At 40.5% G+C, this 15,386-nt stretch overlaps 2 protein-coding genes across 4 annotated transcripts in view; one reads left to right on the top strand and one right to left on the bottom strand.

Moving 5' to 3' along the window:
• Positions 1-4,435, top strand: part of si:ch211-278a6.1 (SRC kinase signaling inhibitor 1) — a 62,063-nt gene extending 57,628 nt beyond the window's left edge. For 2 of the 3 annotated variants that reach the window (XM_034893187.1, XM_034893188.1), the window contains one exon: positions 1,589-4,435. In XM_034893187.1, the coding sequence (XP_034749078.1) occupies positions 1,589-2,071 (483 nt within the window). In that variant the 3' untranslated portion in view covers positions 2,072-4,435. Of the gene's footprint in view, positions 1-1,241 lie in introns of all 3 variants that reach the window. The other variant, XM_034893189.1, reaches the window with a different exon arrangement.
• Positions 4,436-6,800: 2,365 nt separating this feature from the next.
• Positions 6,801-15,386, bottom strand: part of fmnl1a (formin-like 1a) — a 13,561-nt gene continuing 4,975 nt past the window's right edge. Inside the window, exons 7-25 of the mRNA XM_034893190.1 lie at positions 14,495-14,603; positions 14,127-14,203; positions 13,954-14,047; positions 13,520-13,594; positions 13,300-13,410; positions 11,662-11,811; positions 11,469-11,570; positions 10,173-10,725; positions 9,932-10,056; positions 9,588-9,790; positions 9,241-9,475; positions 9,091-9,159; positions 8,928-9,008; positions 8,507-8,636; positions 8,252-8,415; positions 8,066-8,167; positions 7,612-7,707; positions 7,288-7,402; positions 6,801-7,190 (exon numbers count right to left, since the gene is read on the bottom strand). Coding sequence (XP_034749081.1) covers positions 7,126-7,190; positions 7,288-7,402; positions 7,612-7,707; positions 8,066-8,167; positions 8,252-8,415; positions 8,507-8,636; positions 8,928-9,008; positions 9,091-9,159; positions 9,241-9,475; positions 9,588-9,790; positions 9,932-10,056; positions 10,173-10,725; positions 11,469-11,570; positions 11,662-11,811; positions 13,300-13,410; positions 13,520-13,594; positions 13,954-14,047; positions 14,127-14,203; positions 14,495-14,603 — 2,656 coding nt within the window. The 3' untranslated portion in view covers positions 6,801-7,125. The remainder of the gene's footprint in view (positions 7,191-7,287; positions 7,403-7,611; positions 7,708-8,065; positions 8,168-8,251; positions 8,416-8,506; positions 8,637-8,927; positions 9,009-9,090; positions 9,160-9,240; positions 9,476-9,587; positions 9,791-9,931; positions 10,057-10,172; positions 10,726-11,468; positions 11,571-11,661; positions 11,812-13,299; positions 13,411-13,519; positions 13,595-13,953; positions 14,048-14,126; positions 14,204-14,494; positions 14,604-15,386) is intronic.

The following is a 15,386-nucleotide window of genomic DNA, read 5'->3' on the forward strand; positions in this document are numbered from 1 at the left end:
CCGGGCTGCCTGCTCACTAAAGCTTTACCTAGGTGTATTAGAGCATTCCAGGCATGAAGATCTTTCAAATCAATGTGCTGAATAAAAACACACAGTTCAAAGCCACAATTTCTCCCCATTTTTCTTGGAACAGATCAAGGGGGGCATGACAATGTGAATCACTTTCATGCCTCAAAACCTGATTTCCATTTCCCATTTGGCCTCTTATTACTTCTGGCGGTAAAACAGGCTAGTTAAAGGTGTAGGGCGTGATGCGGGGATGTGAAGACCTATCCTGGGAAGCTGTCGTTTGGCAGGCAGCTGCAGTGTGCGTGAGATGAAGGGCAAGGTGAATACTCTGCTGCACTCACAGACCAGAATAAATGTGTCGGCCAGGCTTGAGAGGAGTTCCTCAAGCAGAAGGAACAGCCCCGCTCTCTGGGGACGGTTGGCAGCACAGGCTCTGGAACTGCAACAGAGCAGGCGAAATGCCTCCCAGCAGCACAGTGTAGACTAGCACACCTGTTCACCTTTCATACAGAACTAATCCCCATAATCCCTACACAAACACCTTTTAAAACTTAGAGCCACTGCAAATTCTCTCCTCCTGTTGCGTCTTATGAAAAGGGTAAATAAAAACCTGCCTGAAGTGGAAAAAAGTTCACAATAAAAAGTGAAGTTTGGTTCTTTCTCGCTGTTATCTCAACTCTGTCATCACTGTATGTATTTTGTTTGGTCTGGCCCCTGAAGATAAAACTTACAAACTGTTCTGATTCACCGTAGTTCCACCTGCAAAAAAAGAGAGACCAATACATGTTGTGATAAATGTGTGACCCACAGGTTGCATACTGTTGGAACAGTGCCATCTACTGATTGATTCCAGCATTACACAAAGGGATGAGACGTGTGATGATGTCTGTCCATCAGTATATTTTGCATTTTTTAATGAGTAAAAATCATTAAAATCTGCCAAGGTAATGGTTGTCAACACCATTGTAATCTACATTGGGACTTAGTGTTGCACCCTATGCCAAAAATGTGTAGATGGCAGCCTGTCTCATGGTCTCCATCACACATGCTGATATCAACCTGAATAACAATCTCCTGTGTTTGTCTCTTGTTCTGTTCTCAACTTTCCCACCCTCCCCCCCTTCTGATACTTCTTCCTGCGGTCACCCTCACCCACCCTGCCACCGTGTGTGAACCTGTGCCGTCCTGCACCCCCACCGGCCTTCCCGCCTACTGTTCCTGTGACCCTGCAGCAGTGAGCAACCTGTCCTTGTCCAGCCTCTTCAGCTTCCTTTTCCTCCTGTTTACCTGACTAGAGAGCTACACACATCCATCAGCCCTATTTACTTGATCAGCTTCTTTTACATCTCCAGTGTTTACTCCAAAATAAACACTAAACGTGTGTGTGTGTGTGTGTGTGTGTGTGTGTGTATGCGCGTGCGTGTTCATGCATTCATCATGCGTTCATTGTAATGGTAGGGGAAGGTGCTTCCGGGGACACTGCCTTGCCAATTTTAAGACTTTCACGATTTTTCATTTGATCCCTGAAAACCTCCATTCCCCCCCTTGCCCCATTTCTGTGTCCCCGCTCTACCTGAAGACCTTGGGGACCAACCGCACCAGTGGCAGTATTGAGCCATACCTCTCTAGCATCAAAACAGGAATTTTCTCAGGCCGAGTGACCTCTCCTGCAGCAGCATTTGCCCCTGGCCTGAGGAAGAATCCCCAAGAGGGTTCAATGCCCATCCTGAAAGCCTCCTCCAGCCAAGCCAAGGCCCTGCTGGCAAGCCTGTCTGCCTCCGGCCTGAGTGCTGAGGCCCTGCTCCTCTCCTCCACCCTCCGTCATCGCCGCCTTCTACGTGAGCAGCGAGCCTCCTCCTTGCCCCTGCCCGGCAGCCAGTCCTCCCCTCCTACTCCCATTGCTACCTCCCCCTCCTCTTCCTCTTCACCCACCACCTCTACTCCTTCCCTGTCTCCCTCCTCTCCAACCATTTTGTGTTCCCTTACCCTCTCCTCTGCGGTTCCCAAGCCCAGCGGTTGTAGCTCCAGCCTCAACAGTTGCACGGAGGGGGCCAGTGAGTGATTAAGGGCTTTGCCCCTCACAACTCCCATTAATAAAGATGTGGAGGATGAGGACATGGTAGAATTTAAGCACCATCACATCATGAACCATGAAGAGAAAACAACTACAATAAGGACAATTTCAGCAATTTTTTTCATGAACCTTTTGGCTTTTTTTGTCCTCTTGGTTTTCTTCTTTAGTTTTGGTCTCACTCCAGTATGCAAAGTTTCCTACTCTGATCTGGTTCCATAGTTGTTAGTAGAGACATAATTTCTAGAATGTGACTTTTATCATAGAAATAAGAGCTCCAATTATTACCAAGTGAGTCTAGTTGTTGTGTGTGTTCAGGATAATATTGCTCTCACTTACCTGCATCCCCTGGCAGAATGTGCTCAGCTGAAGAAAAAAATCTAAAGAAACTCAAGGTGATGATTGTGGTTTCAATTTCTGATTTGTGTTTCATTTTTCTTAAAACCTGTGTTTTAAACTCCAAACTGGTGCTATATTTTCCCCTCCGTTTGTACACACTGTGAAAAGGTTTACATGATTGTCCTCGCTCCCCGTTCTTTGACCTGCCCTTCGTTGCAAGTGTACATTCCACATTCTAACTTTGACTTTACGTCACACTGTTTGAATATTTATATACATCGCTACAGAATGAGATCCTTGCATCAAAAATTTGGAACAATTATAGGACATTTTCAACTTACAATGAAGATATATTTATAAAGGCACATTGTAGGGAGCACATTTCTATTTAAAATAGAACCAGGAGGTACAGTTACACAAACAGAGGGAAGGGATGCAAATGGTGAATTTTATAGACATTGAATTAATATGTGTATTTACTAATTAATTATGACAATCAGGATGTTTCTGCAGCATCATCTTATAGGTTGATCTGGCATATAAGCACCTAAAAAGACTAAAGCACACACAGTGATGAATAACACAAAATCTGTCACACATTCTGCACTTGTAAAGCCAAGCTGTTTGCAAATGCACAGACTCTACTAGTTGTTTTGTTTCAGCAAGTCTTGTGTGATGATTCATTTTCACTGTTGCACCAATGATGAAGAAAACCCTAAGATATATGCCTCTTTGACCAGAACATGATATCTGATCTACAGAGCAACGGATCCAGTGGTTTCATTTGGGCCACTTCTTTTAAACTTCACATTTATTTTGATGGGAAGCAGCTTCTAAAGTTGTCAAGCACCTTCTTTAAAAAAGAACAAAATGTATCTTTCAATGCAGTGAATCGATCCCACTTCAACATCTATTGAACTGTTTCAACTCTTGAGCAGTGTTTAAAAGATAAGGAAAGTTGATCAGCACATATTTACACACTTCAGATATAGATTGACCCTTAAAGGGCCTAAGATATGAATATAAAAAAATATAAAGGAAGCACAGTTTCCTCTTAAACACCCTTTTTTCAAATTTTGATCTTGTGAATCTGCGTAAATGTAACAAGCACAAAATTACAAATGTTCCTTGAAGGAAGAAGAAAACATCCCTGCATATTTTAAATACTGTACGTTAGATTTCCGATATTGCTGTTGCCTCATTTGGTTTTATCTCCTGCATGTTGAAACATTTATGAATGTTAGGCCTTTGGTGTTCCTCAATGACGGTAGTTGATGTTATAACTATTTCAAGCACATCAAAGGCCTGTCAGTGATTCCCTATGTGTGAACCTTGCACAAGGCCCCATTTTGAAGCTCCCTGTCTTGTGTTCTGCCTTAGGGCTGCCCATTGGGGAGGTCATGAGGTTGAACGGATAGGCATAGACAAAGTGAGTGATGTTATTTTATTTTTTTTTCAGTGGTTTGCTGAAGGACTTTATGAAATGGATTATTTGTGGCATTGAGATGAAAATGTGCAAAAGGGGATTGTGTCAAAGAGTAGGCAGCTTGAGGAGAGGGGATTAGTTTGGGGACATGTGTTTAATAAGGCTGGCATTGACTTGCCTTGTCTCCATTGAGAGTGCTTGATATAAAAAGACCCAAAGAGATGCGAGGAAGGGTAAGACAGTCGGAGAGCCATTAAGCGGCTGTTCTTTCCCTGCCTCTCTCACTTTGTCTTTGGTGTAGGGCGTCTTTGAAGTGAAAAACACTCAGTTGAGGTTATCCTCGGACAAAGTTTGATAGGCCTCGATATAACAGTAATTTTGCCAAGGCATTGCTCTTTGCCTTTGTGAAATGGTCTGTTTGTCTGCAAAAAGCTGTTACCATATTTTCCCCAGTGCCTCCAAGACTTTATTAGAAATCCCCAGTTGATCTTGTATTACAGTATTAGATTAGCACAGCAATGACAGAGTAACACATTTACCCAAAGAAAATGGTGCGGAAATTGGCTTGTTCCAATTTTTTCCGCAGAAAACCACTTAAAATGCGAGATACTAGAGTTTGTTAGGTTGCAGCGGTGGCATTTGACTAAACACTCCTCGGGCTCTAACAATGTGCAAAACTGCAAGCTTACAGCACAGCGAATTAAGCCTCAGCCTGGGTGCTCTGTAGCTCTGCCAGACAGGTTCAAGCCCTGGGTTTCATATTGAGTGAAGTCAAATGAAAGAAATTCACTTACTCATGCTGTTCCACACTCAAATCTATAACTCCGAGTTAAATTTGCTGCATTTGCGTGTGGTGAGCGTTGAGGAGGAAGTAGTCACGCTTGGCTGCATTCCCCAAGTAAAGTCTGAGCTGAAACCTCCCTGAATTGCATGACCGTGCTCTCTGCAATGATTTTTTCAAGACAAGTGTTAGTGGGCTGTGATTTCAACATGGCTGGAGGCTTAGATGGCATGTGGCAGACACTCACAGTAAATGCCCCTGGCAATCAGAAAAACATGCAAACTTGAAATGAAACATAGAAGAAATATACATATATACATATATCTAAGTGAGATGTTTGTGTATGATATAATTGTGAAGAAAAATGTGATATATATAGGCCTAGATTAAATTATATACTGTAAAATGTCATCTCTTCAGTTTTATATATTAGTGATGATTTTGTACAGTTTTCTTTTTTAATTCATTGAGAAAGATATTACATTTCACACAGATTATTTATTCATACGCAGAACATTTTTATATTTGTTTAAAAATATCTTTATAGATAACCGTTAGCCTCTGTAATATACGCTGAAGTTCATTTTTTAAATTCTAGGGTTTATTATTATTTATTTACCAGCACTGAGTTTTTATGTAGTTTTAAAGCGCTTGTCCCTGAAAATGCTTGTCCAGCTCATCTGCACCTTGGCCTCCTTATGTGAAGGGTCACTATTGAGGTGTTAGAGGCTGGATCAGTGCCTGTGCTTAGGGGCTTATTTTGCTACTATGTTTGTTTTAAGGGGTTGTTTTCTGTACCTATGGTCTGCTTTTTTGTTTTGTTTCACCCCATCCTGTCTTTGTGATTCAGCTGGTATTAGTAAGTTAGAGTGTCCGAAACACAGATAGTAGGGTAACTACTGTGGCCTGGTTTATGGCCCCAAAGGCTTCATATAGAGTCTTGCTGCTTTGACAAAACTAAGTTACATGGCTTTAATTTTCCTCTGTGTCATGTCGGCATGTGAACAGGAGTGGTAGCAATGTGAATGTGGATGTTCAGTGCAAAAGCTTTCAAAGACAACAGGTTCTTAATAATTAAAACAGGTACATGTTGTTTATTCACTTCCAGTTGTTGCACTGAGTGGCTTTAAGTACGAGTTAAGCTAAACCACAGAAGTTGTTAAACCACCAAGACGGATCAATGAGGGAATTATGTGGCGTTGTGTGAATTAAAAGTTTTATCTCTTCCTTTGCCATTGTATCTTTTTTTATAAGGAACCTACATTCTATAGTATGTACCGGTATATGAGATTTTTACATGAATTTGTGGATGTTCAAAAACCTTGGCATCAAAAGGAGAAAAACAAAATTGACTTGTAAATAGGCAGAGTCATTCCTAGCGAGTTCAACCAATTATTATGTCCAAAAAATGTTTTAATAATAAACTTTGACGATGGGTACAAAGGTATACACAAAATAATGCATGTATAGTCTCAAGCAATCGCACGGTGCAGTTGAAAAAAAAAAGTCTACATTCTTTCTCAAAATAAATGAGAAAGAGGAAGATTAAGGGCGATTCTGTGATAAAGGTTTACAAACATGGAGAATGAGACATTATTTTGGTATTTGTGACACAGGCATGTTCAGTCTTACTGTGATGTTATGTGACAATGAGGACGACTAAGGTGGCAGAGAGTGTTGGATGTCTAGAAGGATTCAGAATGCTTGAAAGCACCCCAACCAGAAAAGTCACCAGTGATGGTGTACTCTTTCCACAGAGTGATTCTCCCATTTGTAGAGTAGTGTGATATAAGAACAAAAATAATACAGAAAAATAGATCTATAATAATATAATGATATATAAATTTAAAAGCCTACTGATACTGGAGATACTAATTTATCAGTGTGGATGCCATGATATTCTGTGAGAAATGTGTGTTTTTCCTGTGAGAAGACAGTAGGCAGTTGAACCTGCCTTCTTTTGTACATAATTTGCTGTGATTGTGTGTCCAATAAAGTGCAGCTCTCTTGTACAATGGCAATGGTCAAGGTTTATAATGACTTGTTTATGTTGTCTTATGTTGTCAGGAAATGAGTGCATCATTTTTAGCAACAAAGTGTGGATACAAATTGTGGATGTTGCATCACGTGTCATGTCAAAGCTCTCATACAAATGCAGAAGGTCTATTTTAAATTAAAGACATGTTTTTTTTTATTACTCAATAAGTAACATTACAAGTTTGAAGGTTTCAAAGCCTGTGAGGCGCCACTAATAATTCAATTACTTTCTTTAGCGAGATTTGCAATCAATTTCATGGACTGTTGCATTAAAATGATCAAATACAACGTCAAACTCTATTTACACATCAAATTAACACTGAAATGTTAAAATACACACTGCCATATGGCTAATTATATATTTGGATATAATTTATATACAGTACATTTTAAATCCTGTTCTTCTGTACGCATGAGTGTGATTCCAGTTACATTTATAGAAAGTCATGGACCAGAAGGGGATCAAGTTTCCTGGCGCTGGGCTGGCCGTCGAACATCTGTCCGCCTGTATGGTGTGTTCCTTAAATCTGAGGCAGGAGTTTAAAGACCGGCACGTAAACATCAAACATGCAACACACTTATTCAAATTATGTGACTCCTCCAGGAAGCATGGTGTTACTATACCTGTGATGATGTCCTCAAGCGCGCCGTCCTTCCCCTCGCGTACCTGCGGTTTCACCTGCCTCTTCTTCAGCTCTGCGATCAGGTCCATCTGGGGCATCTTAGGCATCATAGGCCCCTAGCATGGTCAAAAAATAAAAGCATTTGAAATTAAAGTAAATTTAGAATTTTCTACATTGGTTTTAGATGATGGTTTCTTTATGGTTATGCAAGTATTTCTGACCAAAACTGCACCTTTACAATGACACATAAGCCATTAAACAAACAATGGCAGTTATTAAATCTCTTGATATGTAATTTCTGAAGACTGGACCTTTAATAACTTACCTTTTGTACCCCAGCCTTTTCTGGAGATGATGGCATTTTTTCCTCACTCCTCTGACTCTCCATTTTCTTTTTCTGCTCAATTTCTTGCTGTGCTGTCTGTGTTCAATCACAGTCATTGATTAACATGCATTGCAACAATTATAGACTTAGATGTCAATAGACTTCATTGTCATTCAACTGCACATTCACTATATACAGTTGAGCAAGATTCCATGCAAGGCTCCGAAAAAAGAACAGAAACAGAAGACAAGTAGAAATAAGAGAAACAGTATAACTATAGTATGTGCAATATAAAGTATGTATAAAAAATGAAAGAAAATGTATTATAAGACGATTATGAATAGTGCAAATATCAGTAGCAGCAGGATGTATTGCAGTGGAAACAGAAATGATAATTATAGATTAAATTGTGGAGTGTAATAGATAAATATCAGAAACAACCACACATCCTCACCTTATAGGCCTTTATCAAGCGTCCAAACATCGGGAAAAACATAGAAGGCTGTGTGGTTTTGGGGTTCTCTCCAAAATACTCCACCACAGAGCCGTATGCCTCCTGGAGGGAGACAGGCAGAGTCAATATGTCAAAGCATGTAATAATATGTTGTGTCATATAGTTTCAAGTGAATTGCAGGCTAACCTGTGCAGTCTTGCTGTCTCTGATCAAAGTGTCCAGCTGCTCGCTGTTGGTTTTAATGAATTCCTTCAACACCGGGCTGTCATCCTGCACCAGGAATTCTTTTTTGGTCATTTCCATTCCCCGTTCCAATGAGCGGATATCCTGAAGAATCCCATCCAGTGATACTGGCGAAGAAACATCAATTAGTTCAGTACCACTCCTAATTTAAATCACAAGCCACGCAACTGGACCATTTGACTGTTTGTGTGAATTTACCAAGCGCTGCTTTGTCTACAAAGTGTATCTCAGAGTGGAAGTTGACCAAGTCTGGGTATTTCTCCTGGATGATACTGGTGATGAAATGAAGTAGTGTCTGCGAGCGGTCAGTTGACTTGGTCTCCAACAGCTGAAATGTTGACAGTTGATTTGGTTAAAAAGGTTTTCTTAAAAATTAAGACGGGTAACTTTTGCATCTAAAATGTGCTAATATTAGCTACCTTTGTGTTAGGGGTCCTACCTGACCAAGTTAGGCTGTAATAGTGCAAAGCACGAGTGTTTTGTATTGATAAAAGGTTAATTTCAATTTTATTGCATATGGATTCAGCTGGATTTGTAAAAGGAAGAATATGTTCTAATTTCAAAAGTGACAAATTCTCTTTAAAGTGAAAGAGTAAATGTACAAACAAAGGCTACTTACAAGGTCCAGACTCTGCAGCCGAAAACCGTACGCTGCACCTCTCTTACTGCTGTTCATATAGTTGCCAAAGGCGAGAACAATCTGAGGGGGAACACATGAGATGACTTATGCAAAATCACAAATTTGGAAGCTACATTGGCATGTCATATTCTCTTTTACTTACTTCTAAGATCTTTTTCAGTTTGGTAGAAGACTTGATGGACATTGAAGCAGCGATGAGGGAGTTCAGTTGCTATGGATGAAGTAAAAACAAAATCAGTACATCTGTTTCAGTGTCTTTCAGTCCGAGTTATAATGCATTTGACAAACTGACCGGCTGCAGGCGTTTGACAGTATCTGGGAAGTTGCCCATGAAAGTGAGAGTGCTTATTCTCTGCTTCAGACGAGGGATCTTCCCAAAGCGTAAAATAAATTGATCCTCATCAGTCAGCTCCTCCAGCGGGCGGCCATCCTTTTCATAGTTAACCAGCAGCTTTGTCTCAAAATCTGATGGTATGAAGGGCTCAAGTAATTCCAGGAAGTCTATGGACAAAGACTGCTGGTCATACCTGTAAAAAAGAGTAGTGAAAGTCACACCATTTAGTGTAAGTGAGAGAGCGGAGGGGAGCTCAGAAATGTCAACAATGAAACTGATACGTCTGAACTGGTACTGATACGTACGTCTCTATGGCGGTGCAGATGTCAGATGGGTTCATTCCCCCCTTGCGTAAAGTGATGGCCAGATTCTTAGCCTTGTTGGTGTCAATCAAGGACGTCTTGCTGGGGACCTTCTGGACCACCTTCGTTTTGATAGTAGACAGGTCTTTTGGATTACCCTGGGCCCGAGTTTTAAACTGGTCCTCAAACATATCCATGTTCAACTCCTGATGTAGATAGAATGAGAGACAGAGAGAGGAAGCTGTGAAGGTCAGGATAATTTAAAAAAAAACATTTTCACAATGCAGTTTTCTGACAGCATGAACTGTACAGTGCAAGTGCAAAAAATAGATGCTGTATGTTCTTACCCCTAAGATCTGCTCGTCATCTAGTTCATTGAAGACGGTGCCGGTCACCTGGTTTGGTTTTAAGGCCTGCCAGTTAAACAATGGCATCTTGAACTTGGTCTGGATGGGTTTCTTGCTCTTAACTCCTATGGAAACCAAAAAAAGAAGAGGAATGACCAAAAAAATAAGATCTTTACTGTTCCATTTCTACCAACTCGTGACAGTTTTCAGTACTTTTCAGATTTTTCTGTCAACCTCATACCAGATTGAGTGTTTGGTGCTCCAGGAGGGGGCGGTGGTCCAGCACCAGGCGGGGGAGGTGGAGGTCCAGCACCTGGTGGGGGAGGTGGTGGAGGAGGGGGTGGAGGCACCGCACCACAACCTCCTGGAGGAGGTGGAGGTGGAGGAGGAGGAGGAGGAGGAGCGGCAACTGCCCCTGGACCACCAGGGGGGGGAGGAGGGGGAGGAGGTGGCGGAGGTGGCGGAGGAGCAGAGGTAGGAAGGCTGGATGGTGGGGAATCAGACTTAGCGACAGAGTGCGGAGCACCGGGCTGGGCGGCTGAAGCGGGGGCTTGGATGTATTCGATCACTGTGACAGGCAAAACCTGGATGTCCAGGGCTCCAGAGGCACTGCGTCCCAGTCGGATCAGCCCCTTGTCTTGCAGCTCCTGGAGCTTCTGCTCCAACTCTGAAGGAGTTGGAGGGGCGGAGGTGCTCAGACGCTCCCTGTCCCTCTCCCTCTCCCTGTTCAGCTCACGCTCCCGTTCTCGCTGCTGCAAGGCACTAACCTGGGAACAGGACTCTCGCAGGCTTTCCTATTAGACACAAATATAGAAACACAGCTCATCTCAACAGAGAAAATATATATTCTCAAACAAGACTGACAGTCTACAGTCATGCTAGCGGCTCTGTGATGCCGTGCTGTACAGAGGTCCTTTGAGCTAAATTTCTATGTCTGCTTGCTCATATGTTAATGTTTTGTAGGGAATGTTAGCATGCCAACATTAGCTAATCAGCACAAAACACAAAGTACAGCTGAGGCTGATGGGAATAATATTTGTTTTGCAGGAATTTGGACATAAATATAAAAAGATGGAACAAATTAAAAAGGTTGACCTTGTGGTGGTGCTAGACAAAAAGTTAGAGAAGCACAGTTACAATAATGATTCATTGTTACAATTATTTTACTCTTAACTAAAAATTTGAACTTGATGATGGCGCTAGAGGATGTCTTGGAACCATGAATGTCTGGACAACACGTCATGGAAATCTGTCAAATTATTGTTAAGATATTATAGTTTGGAACAACAGACTGACCGAGAGACTGGCATTGCAATTGCAAGAGCCCAAGACAACTAACAAAGCTAAAATGCATTTACAGATTTTTTTTTATATTTCATATTGTAGATGATTACATTTTACTTTCATATTAAGCTTATTAAAATAAAGTGAACTGCCACTCTTTTGACCTCATTATAACTAAATACAATTGAATGGTACACCTTGCCTGGCTAATTAATCATGTTCAACGTTGTACATGTCATGGAGCAGCACTTACTTTGAGCAGCTCAGTCTCCTTGGTGGCCTGCAGGAGCTGAGTCTCAAGTTCAGACATTCTCTCTGCAGTCTGTTTCTCAATCTCCTGAAGCCGGGCACTCAGCTGCAACACAGACAACATTGCTTTAACATCACAACATCAAAGCGTTTTTTTTTTCAGAGAGATTGCTATTTTTCTTTTACTTGTGGCCGACCTCGACGTTGTGTTCCTGCAGTTCGTCCACATGCTCCAGCACGCCTCCTCTGCTTTCAGCATCCTCCAGCAGGGCTCCCACATCTAACACATTGTCCAGGTAGGCCTGGATCTGAACCTGCAGCTTCTCGCTCTCTGTTTGCTTCAGACGCTAACACACAAATACAAACAATATAGTCACATTAAAGTATGATAAAGAATAATATGATCTACAAGTAAAGTAATAATGTACCAATGGCGTAGGGATTGATTCAGGTTAACTTTTAAATAAAGATTTATAGAAGAAAAATTTAAATACATTACGGAAACGCATGTGAGAACACAAGTTTCAGCAAAAGTGCTGAGCAAAGATTTTAATTTACCTTGTGTTAGGGCTGCAACTTGAATGTTTTTTTATCATTGATTAATCTGTAAATATTTTACCAAATACTTATTTGTCTTGTCTGTAAAATGTTGTAAATTGTGTTTCAGTTTCCCAGAGCCCAAGGTGACAAATTCAAATATAAATCTATATATAACTTTTTCAATTTACAATTTTATGAATAAAAGAACAAACAACACTTAAGGAGTCAACATAGTCTTTGCATTTCTGCTTTAAAAATGATTTAAAATGATTTTACGATTGTCAAAATAGTTGTGTCTTAAAATGTTGTAGATTGACTTCTTGATTCATAGTCTAATCGTTTTATAATGTTAGATGTTTCTGACATTGAGAGACAATGTTAAAACCATATAGACAGTTTATCAGAACCAACATTTGCCTTGTATCACAGTAGGGAAGTCATGTGATAACAGGTTGACATCAGTAGAAGTAAAGGGAAACTGGATGAGCATGCAGCAACATCCTGCTAAATGAGGAAGAGAGTGAGCTGTAGAATGGACCGGCTGGATGACGCAAGTTGCTTTTTTCAGTAGGTAACCTTTATAGACGAGTTTGCTGTCACTATAACCTGACAGTACTACATGAGACAGATGATCAGCCTCCCCCTAGTACGTTAGTTTTTCAAATACCCCTACCAGTGGTAGGGCAAAGCACTTTTATATATTCTTTTAGGTCTCCACATATAAAATGGCTTCTTGTATAAAGAATATTTTACCGGGGCACCCTGGTAGCTCACCTGGTTATAAATTCAACAAAAGCCCCCCAAAAATGATCTTTTAATATATACTGTACTTATGTATATACACATTGTATTTATTATTTTACTGAAAGATACTGTGACAGCACCACACATAAAAAGAAATGCTAAATACATCTAGGCCGAATGGAAGATGATACACCTGAATGTAAATAATTTCATAATGCCAGTTTAGAAAATATTGTTTTTCATAATACATTAGATGTAATACATTTTCTGTACCTAGGATTTTTTTTCCACCACCAGCAGGCAGTGGAATTAAGTTGTGAACACAATATTGACATAGCCTCTTTAAGTTTATATGGTTAGAAAAAGGTTCACACACATCCAGACATCATGGATAAACATTAGCATTCATTTGTTTCTCATCACTAATATTCACTCTATTTTCACTTTGTTTTTGGTCTCTACCAACTCCTGAGGAATATATCTGGATTTTTAGCTTCTCAATGCTCCACAGACCATTTACACTGACCACTGAGATTTTCATGCATACTCACCCCAAGATACTTGTCTAACCCGAGGTGAGTGAACTCGAACTGGAGATGAACACGGAAGTTCATGTTCTCCACTGAATGGACCACAATGTTTATAAACTGCATGCAAGCCACCTGGGGACAAACACAGTGACAATTCATTCTCAAGGACATCCACAATTTAAAAGTCCCTTTATTTGTTAATCAGTCAGCCAAGGTGTAGGTAATACATCTGTGGACCTACCATGAAGTCAATGTTGCTGTCGTCATTGATGAAGTACTCCATCAACTTTTCAAAGCGGTTCTTTTCTCTGCTCACCTGAGAACAAATAGAAACTTATCTGAAAATGCACCTCAGTTGTCTGACATGCATCATTGGGGCACCAATGCATACTGAGTCTTTTTCTAACAAGTTATATCAATTACATGTAGTAGCTGATCTCAGCTACACAAATGCGGTGTATTTCTTAACCTTGCACTGTCCTTGCAATTACACACCAGTGCATGACTGCTCTACATGTGCTAAAAGTAGGACCACAGTGCATGTGATGGGTGGATAGTGTCAGTCATAAGATGAATAATCAAAGAGGGGAAGTCTAGAACAACAGATGAACTGAAAGAGCAACGGTCAAATCAGACCCTCACAATGTAGAAAATTACAAATAAACTTATTCTAACCTCTCTGAAGTTGTCAAACGCAGACAGAATGATGTCATGCCCTCCTCTGACAAGACACACTGCAGCCAGCAACTCCAACACAAGGGCTTTGGTCCTGTTGCAGCAGAGGAGGGATTAGATATGGATACAGACAGACAGATAACACACATTTTGTCTCACACAAATACACTCACCTGGGATTCTTGCTGTTTAGACTGAGGGTGATCTCATTCACACAGCGCGGGTGAGTCATCACCAGGTTAAAACCGGACTGAAAGCAGAAGGAAATCATAAACAGCTGCCCCCCCAAGAGAGCTGATGGGCTAAAATATGCAGAAATAGATTTTGTGTTTAGTTTGAGAAGCTTTCTTTTATAATACTTTAAATCGAACATCTAGTTTAATTTTGAATTTAACTTCAAACGAGCTAAGTGAAACAGGAAAAAGGTGGATTTATGCCCACTCACTGTTTTCTTGAAAATAGAGCATGTTTTTATGAAAGAATATGAGACAAGTGACTGGTTTTGCACCCAAGGGAAAGCATAAGTATGTTCAGGTTCTACCTGGTAGTTCATGATGGCTCGCAGGCACATTATGCACACATGTACATCATCTCTCTGGCTGGATGACTGGGACTTCTTATGTATCTTGTTCCCCAGAGTGGAGCTTATTCTGTGGAGGGATAAACATGTTTAAAGACAGATTTAATGAATTCTTAAAGAGAAGAGAAGCTACTGTAAATACAAATGGTGTGATGAGGCCCTGAACAACATAGTTGGCCAATCATAACGACGTCCTGCACTGTTTTGGACATCTGCTGTGTCTGTCTGACAGCTGAAATGTGGCATCATGCGGAAAGGAAAATAAAGAATGAAATACTCAACAAATGAGCAAAGGATATCCATGAATAATGGTATGAAAGTATTCATCATGGTTGTAATGTCTCTGTTTCAAGAGGAACTGCTACCTAGCAATGAGATGGCCACAAAGTTAAATAAGACGGGCAGCAAAAAAACGCGTGGTATACAATTAATAAATGAAGGCATATTGATTGAGTTGAAGAAGACATGTAGTCTGCTGCACACTTTGTTTAATATTTTACAAAGATACAAATCTTTTGTGGTTGGTTGGTCAATCAGGGGTTTCACTATTTATGAGAGCATTTTTATTAGTAAAGAAGAATTTGTAGCGTTGGACGTCACCTAAATATTCAAAACAGAAGTAGATGAGAATCCGTTTGACACAGTTCAGTATATATATATATATATATACACTACCGGTCAAAAGTTTGGGGTCACTTACAAATTTCCATTTCACTCCATTATAGCCAGAATACTAGCTGATCTGGGTGGATGGCTGATCTTTAATGCAATCTCTACATTTCCCATTATCAGCAACCATTCATCCAATGTTCCAAAGGCACATTTTGTTTACTAATCTGATATTTTTTTTAAA

This window comes from Etheostoma cragini, chromosome 15 (genome assembly GCF_013103735.1).
Source record: "Etheostoma cragini isolate CJK2018 chromosome 15, CSU_Ecrag_1.0, whole genome shotgun sequence".
Lineage (NCBI taxonomy): Eukaryota > Metazoa > Chordata > Actinopteri > Perciformes > Percidae > Etheostoma > Etheostoma cragini.